The sequence below is a fragment of the Coenobita brevimanus genome, chromosome 45 (assembly GCF_032717465.1).
Source record: "Coenobita brevimanus isolate Jiangsu-jjx chromosome 45, ASM3271746v2, whole genome shotgun sequence".
Taxonomy (NCBI): Eukaryota; Metazoa; Arthropoda; class Malacostraca; order Decapoda; family Coenobitidae; genus Coenobita; species Coenobita brevimanus.
The window spans coordinates 31,060,842-31,079,087 of NC_136998.1; the positions used below are offsets into that span (position 1 = coordinate 31,060,842).

An 18,246-nucleotide genomic window follows, 5' to 3' on the forward strand; every position below is an offset into this window, starting at 1 on the left:
GATCTGAACTTCCGTATGTAACTGTAGACAGAATCTGAAACTCAAGTATTACTGTACACATATACTGAAACAGTCACAAAAACCAATGTCTACTCACCAATATTTTTGAATGAATCACTGAAGCTCAACTCAACATCTGCAACACAAAATTTAGAAAAATATTAACTAAAAGACATAATCAGTATTACATGCAGGTGTACCTGTACATTATCAGACCTCCGTCGGTAATGCATGTAAATATCATGAGTGTCAAACCATTTATTTCATCATATAAAAGCAAAAAGGTTTTCATGTTACAAAATATACATAAATATCAAGTCCTAATTTAACTATAACTGCAATAATATACAGCAACTTACCACGAGTACTGAGTGAACCACAGAGGCTCAACTAACTTTGCAACATAACCTTCACTACCTGCAATGCAAAGTGCAAAACTGTTAGGCACAACACCAGGGACTCTCATCCTTAAGTAAATACTGTCATCCTCCTCAGTTGGTAGTGCATGTAAAAATTATCATTAATGTCAAACAGTTTGTTTCATCATATCAAAATAAGATTTCATGTTGTACAATATACACATACATCTCATCATTACACAAACTGCAGTAACGTATGCCAACTTACTCTGACTACTGTATGTAATGCAGCTCAACACTCTGCAAAATATGAAAAACTGTTGAGATTTTATAGTGTGGTATATACTGCTGTAACAAATACCACCCCTCAGTTGGTAGTGCATGTAAATACTGTATATCATGAACGTCAAACCTTCAATTTCATCATATCACAACAGACAAGACTACGTGATACAACATAAAAGTTAGAGAAAATCGGTTTTATGTATCAATAAAACACAACAATATCTTTGTGGACTTAACAGGAAAAAAAAAAAAGGGGGGGGGAGGGGGGGATCAATAGACAACAACCCAAGTAAAGAGAGGGGGAGGAGGGGAGGAGCTTCTTAGTGAATCACATTTCCAAATTACAACAACGCATACTGAGCAAACATTCTGGATAGCTGCAAATACTGAACTGTGATGCTTCAAGTACTAAACAGTATACAATGGTTCTGCTGTACGAAAAATTAAGGCATACCTTTCTTTCAAAGCCAGCTGCCAAGCTTGTGATCCAATACTCCAATTCAAGTTTTGTACTACACTTCAGCCTGTGGAAAGAAAGGAATTTATAACAGGTATCAATTCCATGGAGGTATAAAATCATCAGTTCTAAGCAAGTGATTAGTTAACTCACATAAATTTATATCTAAAACAATTTTCATTACCTTTAAGGGTGTCAATAACAAGAATAGGGAATATCAAATCACTGCACACTGCCAAGAACAAGGAACCAGTGTACAACTCAGCCAATATGCTAACTCCCTGAAAGCCGAGTAGAATTACTCAAGAGCTAAACCAAGTTTCAGGACAGACTACAATTGTTTTTAGCTGGGCAAACGTTTTTTCCGGATTCTGACCACTCTCATCTTAAACGTCAGGACCAACCCGCCTAGCCCCAGGCTTCTGCGCTCCTCAAGGGGCAACATAGGATTGGATGATGGATGGACTATATTAATTCATCTGGGGTTAATAATAACTGAGATAAGGCAGTATGCTATGCTTAGGTGCCTATCTAGTAGTAACCAGAATAAACTCCTAAAAGCCAACCAGTCATTAAAAGTTAAAAACATACATACCTTACAATTGATGCAGATGATTATTTTGTAGTGCTGTATAAATTGTGTGTACTGATGGAATTTCAACTGCAATATAACTCAAGCTATTTTTAATTCTGACAAAACATTATACAAAATCTCAGCTTTTATAATAAAAAATATGCACTGACAGTTGTTACAAGCACTGTGTATGTAACATTTTACAGAAACGCTTGGACATTAAAAGAGTAATGCAGACACAAGGTTTATTAGCTTTCAACACCATATGACACCATGACCTTGGTGTGAGGCTCAACTTTCTTGGCAACCTTTTTCATAGCGATTTTCCTCAGCGTCTGAAAATGAAAGTTACATCATTAGCACCTTGTTCCCATCACTACTTGTCATTCTCATTATACAGAGAACCATACGGGAAAGGTACGTGAAAGTACACGACTGCGTACTGGGGGGAGGGGGGTGGGAGAATGAGGAAAGCTTTGATATTCAGAGGAATAATGCAGGCACTTTTAAATAATCCAGAAATCACTTAATGTAACACAATTTTAAAATGCTCCACATTTATCTTTTACACTTTTCTTCTACTTCACTTTTTCTCTACTATACTAATAACCTAAGATGAGACTCAGAGTGAAATGAAATTTATATGGTGGAGCTACATAGCACAATACTTGACAATTAGCGTAACAGTACACCTTATTCAACAAGACTATAATGAAGATTCTGATGGAGTAACTGAGTGAACCTAATAACTTACAGCAACGACACAGTATGTTAATGATTATGAAAATGCAAGACATATAAATCTGAGCACTGAGAGCAAACCAAAGATATGGTAATTTGCACAGCTAGAAGAAATTTGCAGACTGGTTACAACAGGTAAACCATGTTCATCCAGCAGTGGATGAATTATGTTTTTGCTGCTCTTCACTGTAATTCATCTTTAATAATGTTCTTTGATACTAAGTCCTCCACAATTTTCAGAAAAACTGCCAAAGTTCCACTGCTAGTAACATAGTTGATTAGTCAGTTTTGTCTAATTTACAAATAACTGTAAAGAAAAAGTTATACTCTGGAATATAACTGACAAAATGTCTAGTCAGTATTAGGCTGACAGGTGATTCACACTTGACAACTATAAATAATTAACTTACATTTTCTGCCTTTCTCTCCCTGAAGGCGACAGCATTCTTGACCTTTCTGCGAGCTTCCAGAGTGGCTACAATACCCTTGTACTTCCAGCCAACCTCATGAGACAGACGGTCCAGGAAGCAGTACTGGACGGGGGAAGAAAACACCCATGGTACAACTGATTCCCTACATAACTATTATTTTTTGCAAGACCTCGAAACAAGGGAAGAGTCTGCAATACTCTTTCCTATTCCTTCCAGCAAAAACAAACATATAACCCGATAATAATTTTCCCATCATAACCAAAATCTGTTTTCAACGAAGCAATTCTGCTATCTCTGTTCTGGGGAAGTTATAAGAAATCAGTATGTGTGCTTTTGGATCTGACTCCAGACCTCAACTTCCAACCCAACATAATACACTTGATTATACACAGTGTACTAAGAAGGGTTTCATTCAACTTTGGCAATGATTATGAAATTAGCATTGTTTTTATCCAACAAAGTACACGTAAATTTAAAAAAAAATTTAATACAGCTTCCTGATACCTGTTTATTATATACACAGATTTCTACTGCAGTACGCACATATTAACTATTTCACTCTTAGTTAACACAGTTCCTGTACTCAACTAAATGAATGACGGTTTCGGCAGCAGATGTTCGTATCATTTATAACGGCTCCAACAAGCTTGCACGTCAGTGAAACTATCAAGTGACTGTGTCGTGTAGAGAATAAGCATGTATGCACAATCTCTACACTCTAATGTGAGCGTATCTGTGTGTTCACCGGTGTTGCAGTGTGTAATGATCAATGAAAGTTTATCAGGTAAATGAGGATGGAAGCGAGTCAGAGACAGAAGTCAGTCCAGTATCACAGTGACCACTGAACATGTCATAGATCAAACACACCCACCCTTATATTAACCCATTCATGTACCAACGATGGCTTTGGCCATCATCCGAAGATTAGGATTTACAGGTGAGTGTGACCCATTATTTTTCATGTTTTAAATATGCTACAACAGTGTACACAGTACAACTACTCAATTTCAAAATGAGCCCTGACTGAGGTTATTATGATGACAAATAAGCTTGCTATACACATTTCAGGTAAAACAGTGCTGTGGTCAAGCCAGTTTTTCCCTTCCAGTTCATTTTCATTTGTCTGCAGTATTACTGCTCCAAATACAATAAATTATACATCAGTGGAAAGGAAATTTATTCAGCTACATAATGGGGCAAAAAATATTATTCTGTCAGAGAAATTACCAATATGCCGGGAATCGAACCCGGGACTCTCAGGTGAGAGCCAGGCAGCATACCACTACACCACGACCAGGTAAAAGTTAACTCACGTTGTCACAATCTTGTAACCAACGTCCCTCCGCCCCCACTGTGGGCATGAAGAGGTGTAGTGGTATGCTGCCTGGCTCTCACCTGAGAGTCCCGGGTTCGATTCCCGGCATATTGGTAATTTCTCTGACGATTTTTCCTGTGAAAAAAATACAGGTTCTCTCTTCATATTATTCTGTCTTGAATGTTTTTTGGGGGGCAGAATTTTTGTGAAATTTTTTTTACCCCATTTTATTTTGCATACATTACTTTTTTTGTTTGTTTGTTTTAGCATATTATGATAAAGTAAAATTACAAAACTTTAAAATGAGACCAAATTGAGCTCTCCATGATGAACAGTAACTCTCCTAGATGTGGTAGTAGTAAAACGTCTCTATGCGGCTGTTTGCACAGCATTTCAGCTAAAGTCACATGCCACAGCAATATTTTACAAGCACCCTTGAAAGGAAGGGTCAACATCTTTCACTAAAATCCTTACATAAAGATATATTACACAGATCTGTTTAGCTGTCAGTGGAGCAGCTCAGCAGAGCTCTCTATCTATGACCACAAGCATAGTTAACCAATACTGTATTTTCTCCCACCAGTGAGCACTGTCTTTCTTTTTCCTCATCAAACAGCAGAGTATTCTACATTCGTATACTACCTTGTGTAATTCATAACGACAAAAACAGCTTATGCAACACTGGACACTCTCAGCTGGTCTTGATATCAAGATTTTGCTCATGGTTGTACACATGTAATGACAGATGGCACTCAGCTGAGTAAATGTTGACATATGTTGATTTCGTCCCAATAAAACTCTTCTGCTGTTGTCACGTGCAATATATTGATGCTCTTTCATTCTTGCTATTACAGTAATCCCGCATATTTCGCGGTAGTTACGTTCTTGTAACCCCCGCGAAAATTCAATTCCGCGAATACTCTATTAACAATTGAATCTTACACTTGTGTCCACCATGCTGCCCATCACACAGTCCATGTCCATACTGATTGCGAGACAATTCGCCGTCAGACAATTCCCCGTCAAAACATGGACGATTCCCCTTCAGAACAATTCGCACCCTGGACGATTCCCCGCCATTCTATAAATATACTAATTAATACTTTTATCAATATACTTATTAATTAATCAATACTTTAATAACTATATTTCAGGGGGATCCAGCAAAGTCTATGTTCAGTAGCGTAGGTTCTGGATATTATTTATTAGTTGCTCCTTTTGTCAATAATTAACTTGTTTCTTCCTCGCTGTAGTTGCCTTTGAATTATATTCTAGCGTCACCCATAGCTATCTTCATTAATGAAGGCGAATTGTTTTGTGTTTGTTGTGACTGCGAATTGTCCCGAAACCTCCATACTCATCCCGAAATACCTTCTTACAAGATTGAAAGCACATACTCCATTATGAAGGAAAAACATAAACACCGTACTGTAATACACAATTATCTACACATTTATTCACAAAACAGTACAAAATAAAAAGATGCATTAACTGGTGATAGCACACACTCCCACGGTCGTTTCTTAGCTTGTCCAGTAACACAATTTTCTCTGCTAAGGTCATAACTTTTCTTGATCGTTTTGTCACTTTGGAGTTCTTACTAATTGTATTATTAGCCTTTGGTGAGGCTGGCTTACGTCCTGGGGCCATGTGGAAAGCAAGTGGGAGGCAAGAGGCTCGTATCATACTGCAGTTAAAAGTACACCAGACACGTGAGGCAGTCAGGCGTGGACTGAGGAATGCGGGGCAGAGCAGTGTTGCCATATCCAAACAACGAAATTATGCTAGGGCAATGAAAAAATTATGCTAGATTGAGCAAATTTGTTCCAAGTAAAAAATGAATTATGCTAACTTGAAGCTAAATGATAAAATTCTATACATATTCGTGCAACATATTAATTATGTATTGTTTACTATGAAAATATTTAAGAGGGTAAATATCGGTTTTCTGCCCATACTGCTTTTTCCCACGAAACTTACATTTTTCTGATGGATTTTGATGTGATTCATTCGATTTTGAGCATCATTTCCGTCAGAAATAACCAGATTTTGAGATATGACCCCCCCCCATCCCCCTGCAATAATGGGGGATCTTTGGGGAATCGGAGGTTATAGGGAGGGGAGGAAACACAGAAAATGGTCATTTCCGACTGAAATGAAGCTGAAAATCGAATGAATCATACCAAAATCCATCGGAAAAATCTAGGTTTCATGGGTAAAGTACAAAGCTCAAACTTATCCTAACCTAACCTAACCGAACCAAACCGAACCTAATCCAACCCAACCAAGCCCAAACTGAAAGTAACCAACTATTCAAACATCTTCTTACCTTATTCATCTCTCCCTCTCTCTCTCTCTGATTTGTAGCTTTTATAAAATTATTCCAAAAATATTCCATTCCATTCTATATTATGCTAGAATGATTCTAAAACTTCTAATATGCTAAAAAATATTCCAGACTCGAAAATTTGATCAAAATTATGCTAAAAGAATAAAATTATGCTAGATATGGTAACACTGGCAGAGGGGCCGCGGGAAAGGGACAGAGGGTGGCGTGAGTTTACCGCGCTACAATTGGAAGCTGCGGGAATTTCAAATTTTTTGTTTTCTTTATATTCAAGGATATTTTAGTTGAACTTATTAATGCTAAGAAAATCCGCGAGAAGGCAAAACCGTAGACAAAAAATCCGCAAAAAATGCGGGATTACTGTACAGGTAACTCGCACGGAACACGATCTCACGGAACGCGCTCGCAATTATACACGGTAAGGGCTGGGATACATATAAGTCAACGTAAGATTAAAAAACCATTATGAAAACCACAAATTAATGCAGGAGAGGCCTTTGAAAGATCAAATCCTCGAACATCACCGCAGAGCGCGGTTTGTTTTGATTACGTGACGATCTAGGCAGGAGATTATCCAGTCAGTGAGACATTCCCGAGTACAGTGGCACAGTATTTGTAAGTTAAATATTTACAGTACTGTACTGTTCTGGTAAGTTTATGTGCAACTTAAAGTACTATTAAATAACGTTAAAGCAAGAAATAAAGTCTTATAACCAGTTTACCTGATAGGCGTCAGAATATTGCCTTTTTTATTTGTTCGTTTTTTCCACAGTACTGTACAGTATTTGTAAGTTAAATATTTACTGTTCTCGTATGTACTGTACTTGTAAGCACTTAAATAAAGTTAAATCATTGAATAAAGCCTTGTAAACCAGTTAACCCGAATTATATGATTACCCATGATCAGCGTCGGAATATTGCCTTTTTTGTTTGTTCGTTAAACTCTTACTGTACTGCTTTTCTACAGTACTGTATTTATAAGTTTAATATTTACTGTTCTGGTATGTACTTGTAAGCAATTAAACCATTAAATAAAGCCTTGTAACCAGTTAACCTGATTTATATGATTACCCATGATCGGCGTCGGAATATTGCCATTTTTGTTTGTTCGTTAAAGACTTATAATCAGAGAAAAATACATTTTTGTCTGGGTATCTTTAACTATTTGCTCAGGTTTGCTGTAATGGTCTGGATCATTTGATGCAATGTAACTTGTAGAAAACTGTGAAAACTTTCGGGAAGTGAACGAAAATCTGGGACATGAAACTGACCTTGACTTCACCCTCTCATGTATCATCTGTCAGTTCACCACCTGCTATTGTGATGAGTGGATGTACGATTTTTACGCTCGTGGCCATGCCTAACCACACATAGTTACACCCATTATCTCGACCCAGACAGAAAATACAACCTTTTTCCTCCCTTGCAAAACACAATCAACCACCCTGTTTACGAGACAGCAATATATACTGCGAAAATAACAAGGTAAAATGATAAAGATGAATGTAAAATGATGGAGAAAGATGAACATGTTATGACGGAAGAAGTATGTTTTCCCCGTCTGTAAACGTATTTATTTCTGCTTTGTATCTGTATTCGTAATAATTAGACTTATTGTTAGTTCTGAAACTGCATTACGATTCTATTCTTAGCCATCCTCGCGGTGTGGGAGCTGGAAGTTGTGACACAACTTCCTTATTGCTAATCGGACTGACCCTCCACTTTATTCTCCCGTGGCAGAGTCTAGCCTTGGAGGACGTGCAGTTTTCTCATTTAGGACTGAAAATTCAACTCTTTCGCTCCCTTTTCCAAGCATGGGCACAACGATAACATAAAAAATAACTCGAAACTACCATAAACATATATCAAAAAGGTGAAAATGTATTCATAACATTTTTTTCCCCCCCAGCCATTCCTAACAGATTATGTACTGAAATCATTCAGTATCACAGTACTGCATTTCTAAGTTAACTATGTACTGTTCTGGTATGTACTTATAAGTTAAAGCACAGGTACCAGTTAACCTGATTTATATGATTACCTATGAACGGCGTCGGAATGTTTCCTTGTGTTTACGTACAGTATTTGTGTGTTGAAGTTTTGCTGTGGAGTACTGTGAGTTATAACATTAAATAAACCTTCTAACCACTTAAAGTGCTTTCTAGTGATTACCAGTGACAGATAACAGCAAAACAACACATTTGGGGGGTCTAGGGAGCAAAATACGGAGTAGTTTAAATATACGCGATTTCGCACCTAACACGGCACGGTAGGAACGAAACCCACGTGTTCCGTGCGAGTTACCTGTACTAGGAATGAAAGAACTTAGAATCTTTAATTTAAGGAACTCACCTATTAAGTCAGAAGATGTGGTTTTCATTTTCATTCAGCACTGTACCACCAGATATTTATCAACCACTCCCCCAACACAACCCCATTTGAGAAGTAACCCCTTAGTTTTATTCAAACTGCCTGGACGGGAGGGAGCAGTAAAGTTAACACTAGAAATCACTGGAACCTGATCTTGCCCTACCTTGCGGCCAGGTCTAAGCCGAAGAACTCTCAATGCCTCAGGAACCACCTTGCGTGCTCTCTTGTTGAATGGAGGTGGAATGCCCTCAAAGCTCTTCAAGCGCCTCAGCGCAATCCGTCCACGAGTTGTCTTGTATGGTAGCATTCCTTAATTAAAAATAAGGCAAGATACATTAATCTGACTACTGTAACTTTTTTTTTTTTTTTTTTTTTTTTTTTACTCCTTCAATCTGTAGACACATTCTATACAGAAATTCTTTTCAACACAGTCGCATGCATCCTGTTAAGGTGGACAATTTCTGTGCATGATGATGGAAAAGGTTAACAACCTTGAAATTCCAAGTGACAGGATGGCAATCAAGTGGAATTGGCATAGAGAGGTGAGGATGAGGTGGACAGATGCATGGGTTGGGATTTTGGTGGTGGGGTAACCCTATGATGATAAAAGTGCACTTAATGTCTGAATCAAAACATCCTCCTAGAATCAAGATCAATACCTGAGGTCTTGCAATGACAAAAATATAACAGACTTTTTACTGATTATTCAATACATTCTACCCATGTCATCAAATTATCTACTCTCTAAGCTTCCTCTTTATTAAAGGCTAAGATCAGCTAAAACACTTTTGAATCCAGCATCTCAATACTGTATTCAATTTCACAGTGATATACAGTTGTTATAAAACACCTTACTACTGGTGGCCATCAATATTCTTACCTAGCTATAGTCTGTTGGTATTTACTAGCAAGAAGGAAATAAGCAGAAAAAATAAAACAGTATAATTGGTAATGAGCATTAATAATCTGCTATTCACATAACAATACAAATTACAGTTTATAATATACTGATAATAGTTTTGCAGAACCATGAACTACGATACAATGCATGCAAAACAGATTATGGGTTGTGACTTGAAATTACTCTACAAACAATATTCACTGAAGTCAGGAATATGTCCCAGATATCATACCGGTAAATATTCCATGCAACCAATAATGTCTATCTATCTATCTATTGCCAGATGCCATAATCCCATAAGGTGTGCCATTTGACTCTGAGTTATTGGTTTTACGGGGAGGGGCACTAACCCTCTACCAACCCACTTGTTGACACGTAGGGAGCATGTATGGTTTGGTTATATGGTTACCACCCAGCGTTGATAATATAAATGGAACAAAACTGGCATATCAGCTTGACAGGTATATATACCATAGGACTTCAACTGGCAAGCTTTCTGTAATCTACTGTGGACTTCCCAAAAATAAATAAATAACATGAACTTTTAACAGCCCTAAACAAAACAAAGATAATACTCACCCCTGACAGTTCTCTCGAAGATCTTGGCTGGGGCACGGTGATGGAAGGGGCCTCGTTTGGGATTGACATTACACCGCTTTCGCAGGAAGGCCAGGTATTTCAACTTGTTACGGTAGAATGAACCTGAGATGTTGATCTTCTCACATCTGCAACATATGGACCAAAAGTTATGATGTAGTGACCCTAGGCTCATCTGAATGTGAGCCCAGACTGCGCAAGTTGCCACAACTAAAAATTATTAACCCTTTAAAAGCGGCCGTGAACAGTTGACCCCCCCCCCCAGAGTGGCGGGGTTGTATCGCGGTCTGAGTACCTGTAGGAAAATATTAGCCAAAAATCAGAGATTAACCCTAGAACATTATACTTGGTAAGGCAGATAGTACTTAGATTCAGCTTTCTCCAGAGACAGTGTTGAGCCTTCGTGGACTACCCAAGGACTTGTGGAGACTTGCAAAGTTGGGTAACCAAATCTTCACTTTCACACCTCCAGTAACCCGGTTTCCCCTCTACCACAGCCTCATTCTGTCACAGTAAACTTTATACTACAACGTAAAGGTAGTTTGGAATTCGTATTTGTACAATAAGCACTGAAAATAAGGCTAAAATCAACGGAGCGTACGGCCGACATGCAGCGGGGCGGCGGTCTTCCCGTCACTCAGCAAACATTTCCATTTTCACAGCTAAAAACATGTATACTACATTATTTTCAATCATATTACTTCCCAAAAGATCACCGCAGCGCGCTTTTTATTCTGCCTTACGCCCGTCACTTTATTCTCGTTCCTGTTGGCCGCTTGCACTGACTCGGAAGAGCTAGAACTCGCCATAATGTCACTTTGAAAGCCTGCGGTAAACTGACGCTAAACAGGGGCAAACCGTGCGAAAAAAAGCTAGTGTTACAACTGGGGAAACAAGCGTTTCCTATTAGCATAAACTGCTTGTGAGAGGAGAGCGCAGATTTACAGTTCTGAGAAGTCAGAGCGCTGCCATGTATCACAGCCAGGCTGGCCGGGCCGTGGTGGGGGGGGGGGGGGGGGGAAACGCGATACTTGGCAATAACGGAGGTCAGTAGTACAAAGTTAAAGTATGCTAATTGTAGCTAAAGGGTGGTGGTACTGATAGACAATACCAGCTGGAGCCTGCTTGCCCGCGGTTATTCAAAATTTACTACGAGGGGTGATTAGAAAGAAATGACAGTGAGTCCATAAACTTTTATTAGCATGAAGAACTATCAAACTATGACTCACATTCCTTCAAAGTACTCCCCTCCAACCTCTATGCAGCGTTCCATTCTCTTTCTCCAGTTCATGAAGCAAGCGTGGTACTCTGAAGACGGTATACTTCGGAGTTCTGAATTGACGGTCCGTGCCAAGTCTTGGATGCGATGAAATTGCTTCCCAGCGATGGCAGATTTAATTTTTGGAAACAACCAAAAGTCACAGGGAGCCAGGTCAGGGGAATAGGGTGGGTGGGGGAGCAGAGTTATACCTTGTTGTTCCAGGTACTGCATAGTGAGGCGAGCTTTGTGGGGTGCAGCATTGTCGTGGTGCAGCAAAAGGCGAGACCGACGGCGGGTTGGTGCGGTGTTGGCCTTGTGTTCCAAGACTTGTGGAAGGACCTGGTCTGTGTAGTACTGGGCTGTGATAGTGGACTTTTCAGGCATCACATCCACGCATATTGGTCCTTGAGAATTGAAAAAGATGGTGAAAAGGCGCTTCCGGCTGCGAAATCCTTCCTTCAAAATCTGAGGTCGAGGGTCTTCATCGCCCAACCACACCATGTTTGACTGCTTGTCACGGGTTGTGAAGAATGAAATCCAACACTCATCTCCAGTAGCAACATCTGAGAACCGTTTTGGACCATTTGGTTCAAATTCAGCAAGCCAGACACGACAAATCCTCACCCGTTCAGCCTTTTGCTCATCAGTCAACAAATGGGGTATCCATCGACAACACTTCTTCCTCAGGTGTAATTGTTCATGCACGATGTCATATGCACTCCCATAACTGATATCAAGCTCCAAGGCTAAGAACCTAAGAGTTACAGTTGGATCCTCGTCAATGATGGACCGTGCACGGACAGTTGTTGCTTCGGTCACGGATGTCCGGGGGCGTCCAGAGCGTTGTTCATCTTTCATTTCAGTTTTTCCTGCTGTGAAAGCACGAATCCAGCGGGAAACAGTTTCCAGGGAAGGAGTAGTGTCTGGATAAACTTGTAATAATTCCCCTCGAATCTCTGTTGCTTTCTTTCCCAGTTTCCACCTCGTAAAAATGTAGAACCTGCAGCCTTCTTTCGAGTAATCCATGTTTCTGGCCAGAGAGCAAAAACAAGAGTGAAGCATTCACTCACAACAATAAAACAAGAAAAGTCAGGCATACGGCGACAAGTTCAAACTCGTAAGGACAGGCAACTCTGCACTCTCCTTGCTCCCCTACCTCCCATCATTCAAGGTTTTCATGTTATAGCACGAACTGTCATTACTTTCTGATCACCCTTCGTAGAATCGCAAACGCGACGCTCCGCCGTTATGTCCTTTTCGCCGAGCGTTTAAAGGGTTAAAGGGGTTAATCAAAGTGGTAAATGAGGATAGACTGGGCATAAGTCCTAGTTATATGTAAAGAATTGACTACAACATACGAACTTCTTTTATACAGCTGGTTCTGAAAACATAAAAAAAGTGGTAAATCAGATTCACAGGTAGCAACAGAACTTTAATTCAGTTGGCCTGTTTTCACATGACAGAACTTCACCATTTGCAAAACTCATATACTGTATTAAGGAATGTCATGGCTGCATTAAATTATATGGGTCTTAATTATGAGGTAGGAAAGATTCTCCCAAGTTACTAGCCAAATCTACCTTCCAGTCTGACTGCACTTTACCAGCAACTAGGCTGATGGGCTAGAGATCTTCTTCAGGTTAGAACATCCAATCAAGTTACTCAGGACTAAACAGCAAAACAGCATGCCAAATAGGGTGGCATATAACAGACATCTTGTAATGAATAAAATTTTTGCCACAGCCACTCACCTGACAACAACTACACGCTGACCAGCGAGTAAGGTCTTGGCCACTATAGCTGCCAGGCGACCAAGTAGGTGCCCGGAGCCATCAATCAGGATGGGCTGTGGAGTAAATAGTATTAGAAGTGGAACACAAGAAATATAGACTAACCTAACAAAAGTTAAAACAGCATACTCTTAAAAATCCAAGGTCTTGACGTCATGAACATGGGATACAGCATACAGGTGCTGCTGCTCAGCTATGACTAATGAGTAAGAACTCAGGCTGCAAGTTTTTGCTGCAGCTATTCTTCTCCTGAACACATGTATATTTTAAAGTGGTATGTGGTACGTCTGGATACTTTTGACAATGAAGGGGTACGTGATGCCCAAGCACCTAGCAATTGCTCCAACCTGAATTGTGAATGCTAATATAACAAGAGAACCCCATCTTTTAAAGGGAAAAGGAGAAATCATGTAACCATATCCAGTATAAAACACTCCTCCTTCAACTAGGTTAGTATGCATGCATTTTTTTCTTAGCACATTCACTACAGTGCAGCATCTGTTGGAGGTATTTTTTCCACTAACTCATAACAGTCCTACAGTATTTTCAGTGTCTCTAGACACTTATCAAAGTGGGTAGGTGGGGGGCTATGGCATTCCTTAAGTAATGTCAGGGATGGGATTACAAGCGGGAAACCAAGAAAGACTTGGGACAAGGTCGTAGCGACCTCAGGGATGAGGGACTGAATAGGGAGGCTGCAAGGGATCAAGCAATGTGGAGAGCTGCCATTTGGTGACCAACGCATGCAAGCACGTCAGAGCCTTTATAAACAATACGATACTTCTTTCTGGGGTGTTATGTCCGTCCTGAAATTATTGTACATCACATCCAAGATGCTAAGCATACATAAGGTTAAGACTTTCTACATTAGGTTCTGTGGTGGTCCAGATGGTTAATGCTATGGGAAGGAGGGGAGGGGCATTTAAGTAACCCCTCCCCCCCTTTTAATGCTTAATTTGTCAAAAATACCCTACTTTGCACTACATGTATACCCAGGTTTAGCAATGCAACTGGTTAGGTAAATACCCATCGTTAGGTGGAGTATCGTATATCGGGGTAGTTTTTCAGCCTTGGGTTTCCCCCACAACCAGGTCCAAAACTCACCAAAATGAGCCCAAAAACAAGTTTAAAACCAATCTACATGGCCTAACAGCTGTAAAAGAAGTTAATGCAAGCCTAACACTGGTAAATAACTCACTAAAACCAACAAATAAAAACTGAAAATCGTCAACTGCCTGGAAAAAAATCAAACTTAGTAAACTGTACCCCAAAATGACAATGTTCACCCCACCTATGACTAAAACACATTAATCTTAAGTCTAAAAACTGTTTATATATCAACCTAAACACACAACTTTAGTCTAAAATATTATCAAAAATCGGCAAAAATCAAAACTCATCGTTACTCTGGGGTTTGGCCATTGTTAGGCAGGGTATGGTAGTATTTCTACCTCCAACGTTAAGCCAGAGTATCGCATCTAGGGGTACTGTATATCGGGGTATTACTGTACTGTACAGTTGAGATGCACAACTCTGAGGTTGTCATTATCGTACCCTGGCAACCTACCTGTAAACTGTGCTTCCAATTTTGTGTATGATACGTGTGTGATTCATGTATAATATGTTCGTGTATAATGATACAAAACTGGATGCACTGTTGACAGGCAGACTGCCAGGGTACGAAAATGACCTCAGAGTTGTGAGCCACGACTATAGTAATCATGGGAGATGGGGAAGAAAATACAATATTGGAACTTTGCAATAGAACTGAACAGAAACATACAAAACACATGAAAATCCATCACAAAAACAGTAAACAAGAGAAAAATAATGTCTATCTATCTATCTATTGCCAGACACCTCAATCCTGCTTGGGGTGGCCACAAACAAATCGCCTCCACGTCGCCCTGTCCCCCGCCATTTCACTGCCCTGCTCCCAACTCTCACCCCCCTCTCTCATATACCTCTCCACCCCATCCCTCCATCTCATCCTCAGCCTCCCCCTCCCTCTTCCCCCCTCCACCTCACTCACATACAGTCTCTTCGCCAGTCTCTCACCCTCCATCCTCTCCAATTGGCCAAACCACCTCAGTGTGTTCCTCATAACGCTTCATATCACATCTACATCCACACCACAACGCTCCTTTATATCCTCATTCGTCAGCCTCTCTCTCCATGTAACTCCACAGGCTCCTCTTGAATACTCATTTCCACTGCTCTCGATTCCAAAAAAAAAAAAAAAAAAAAAATCCATGCAGCCCTATTTCTGGCTGTATAACAACCCACAGCTAACCAGACCTAATTATCAATGCTAAACTACCTCATTTCCTCTTTTGCCAATGAAGAGAAAGTTGTGGCTATCAAATGCAGTGTGTCCAGGCATCTCTAAATGTATGGATTTTGAATTTGACACTTATCTTGTTTTTGTTATCCTTGGAGGGAGCAATTTGCAGGCCCCAAGCCTTTGGTTCCTTCTTCCTTGCATAAAAAAGTTAGGTTTAGTCTGTGATGTCTGCTTAACATGCTTTGTCACACATTAATGGCATCACACCATCATACTTATTGATTTTTACCTATACTGAAATCCCATATGAACCTTCTAAGTTCAATGCACAACGTTTATGAAAGCTTTCTCATTAACCTCACTGACAAGCTGAGGCTACTTGGGGTCAGTGGTTCCTTGCTAACTTGGATCTCTGACTTCCTGTCCGGCCGCACCATGCAAGTGTCTGTGTCTGGCTGCGCCAGTTCCTCAAGGAATGTTCTCAGTGGAGTTCCCCAGGGATCGGTTCTAGGCCCCTTGCTATTTCTGGTATATATAAACTTTCTACCCGCATACATACGCTCCAAATGTAAATTCTTTGCTGATGACATGAAGATTTACCTTAAGTTGCGCCAAAACACTTGTTCCACATTAGCTGCAGACATAAGTACATGCCAGAAGGACATTGATATGGTCTACAATGTCGCTGAGTCCTGGGGTTTACGTTTTAATCTTGACAAGTGTACTGTTCTGCGATGTCAGAGAGGTCCAGTAGACTGGAATTCTATTGGCGCACTTCAGTACTATCACATGAACAACACCAGGCTCTCCGTAGAAACTACACACAAAGACCTAGGTATCTTGGTTGACAGTTCACTAAAATTTCATTCGCACATAAGAAATACGGTAAAAAAGGCAGCAGGCCTGTCAAATAATTTACTTAGGTCCACCCTCTGTCGAGACCGAGATTTTATGTTGACTTTATACAAATCCCACATCAGACCCATCATGGAGTTTGGCTCCACTGTATGGAACACAGGCTACCACGGAGATCAGAGGCTCCTGGAGTCTGTACAGCGCAGATGGACTAAGCAAATCAATGGCCTGTCTGAACTCAGCTATGCTGACCGTCTGAAAAACCTGGGCCTGTATTCTGTAAAAGGGAGACTGATCAGAGCTGACCTCATTAAATGCTGGAAAATCTTCCATCGCCAGTCCCCAATTGCACCGCCTGAGCTCTTTTCTCTTCCTTCATTAACTCACACCAGGGGCCATAGATTCAAGGTGGCCAAGTCCCGCACTTCAGTTGAGTGTAGACGCAGGTTTTTCAGCATCAGATGTATAGACCTCTGGAACTCTCTTTCAGATGATGCTGTTAGTGCTGACTCAGTTGCATCATTTAAAAAGTCCCTCCACTCACAACTAGGTCACATCCTGTTCGACTATATAGAATAACTACGACTCTTAATTCGAAGTCCTTCAAGTAGTGCAACTACCGTGCATATGGCACAAAACTCAGCCTCTAATCACTAGTCTATTCTGATGATGATGTATATAGGAAACGAGGCTGGCGTGCCAGCAGGTATGGGCTGCCCTACTTCTTGTAATGCAGATTCCTACCGAGCCATACTGTTAATTGTAGTAGGGTAGCCAACCAGGTGAGTAAACCAGGTGAGTAAACCCGACGATTCTTGGCAGTGTAGGGAATCTCAAATGAAAGGGTCATCCTAATGAAACTCACTCCTACAGTTCGATAGCCTTCCGAAGTGGAATAAAACCGTCTGGGCAGCACGAGCTGAACCAGATACACATACTGATGGATTTAAATCGCCTCAACTAATCCAACTGCGGTGTTATTCGATCACGACTTATCAAATGCATTTGCGAAACACCACTGCATATTCAGTAACAATAAGCGGTAATCTGAAACAACGAAATACGTCATAAAAACTTTAAAATATTATTAAATACATTCATGAAAACGGTAAACATACTACTACTGTACAGGAGCTAGGGCCACATCCCACACAACACACGCGGACACACGCCACTAGCACACCTCTATACTCTCGCTACTTACCAACAATTAACGCTAAATTATTATCATTCGTGAACATAACTACCTTCATATCACATTAAGCAACAAATTCTAGGATCGATATGCAACCACTCAAACTACATACTATAAATATTCAACAAGACAAGACGCACCCTCTCGTGGAAGCCAGGCATGGTGCCGCAAAGAATGAAGAAGGAAATATGGCGGAGGTGCAGCAAACAGTGTGCGCTCATCCACGAAAATTTATTTTCAGAAAATAATTCCCCAAACTTACTCCCCACAATTATACATTACCAGTATTTTGTAAGCTAAATGAGCAATTACTTCAGTTTACAATATTTAAGTAAAAGCGACCTTAGCTAAAAGTTGCTTGACTAGAATATTGGTCTTTTTTTTTTAGTATTTGAACAAATATTCTGAATCATATAATATTTTTCTTTCATTTTAGCTACAGTTTGCAATACAAATAATTTGTTGTCGGTTTTGTTTACTTTGC

At 40.1% G+C, this 18,246-nt stretch overlaps 1 protein-coding gene across 1 annotated transcript; it reads right to left on the reverse strand.

Moving 5' to 3' along the window:
- Positions 1-1,906: 1,906 nt before the first annotated feature.
- Positions 1,907-17,944, reverse strand: RpL13A (ribosomal protein L13A). Its single transcript, XM_080271205.1, has 6 exons — positions 17,903-17,944; positions 13,390-13,484; positions 10,360-10,505; positions 9,043-9,188; positions 2,827-2,949; positions 1,907-2,010 (listed from the first exon to the last, which is right to left on the reverse strand). The coding sequence occupies exons 1-6, from the start codon at positions 17,921-17,923 to the stop codon at positions 1,924-1,926; spliced, it is 618 nt and encodes a 205-aa protein (XP_080127331.1). The 5' UTR covers positions 17,924-17,944; the 3' UTR covers positions 1,907-1,923.
- Between the last annotated feature and the right edge of the window lie 302 nt (positions 17,945-18,246).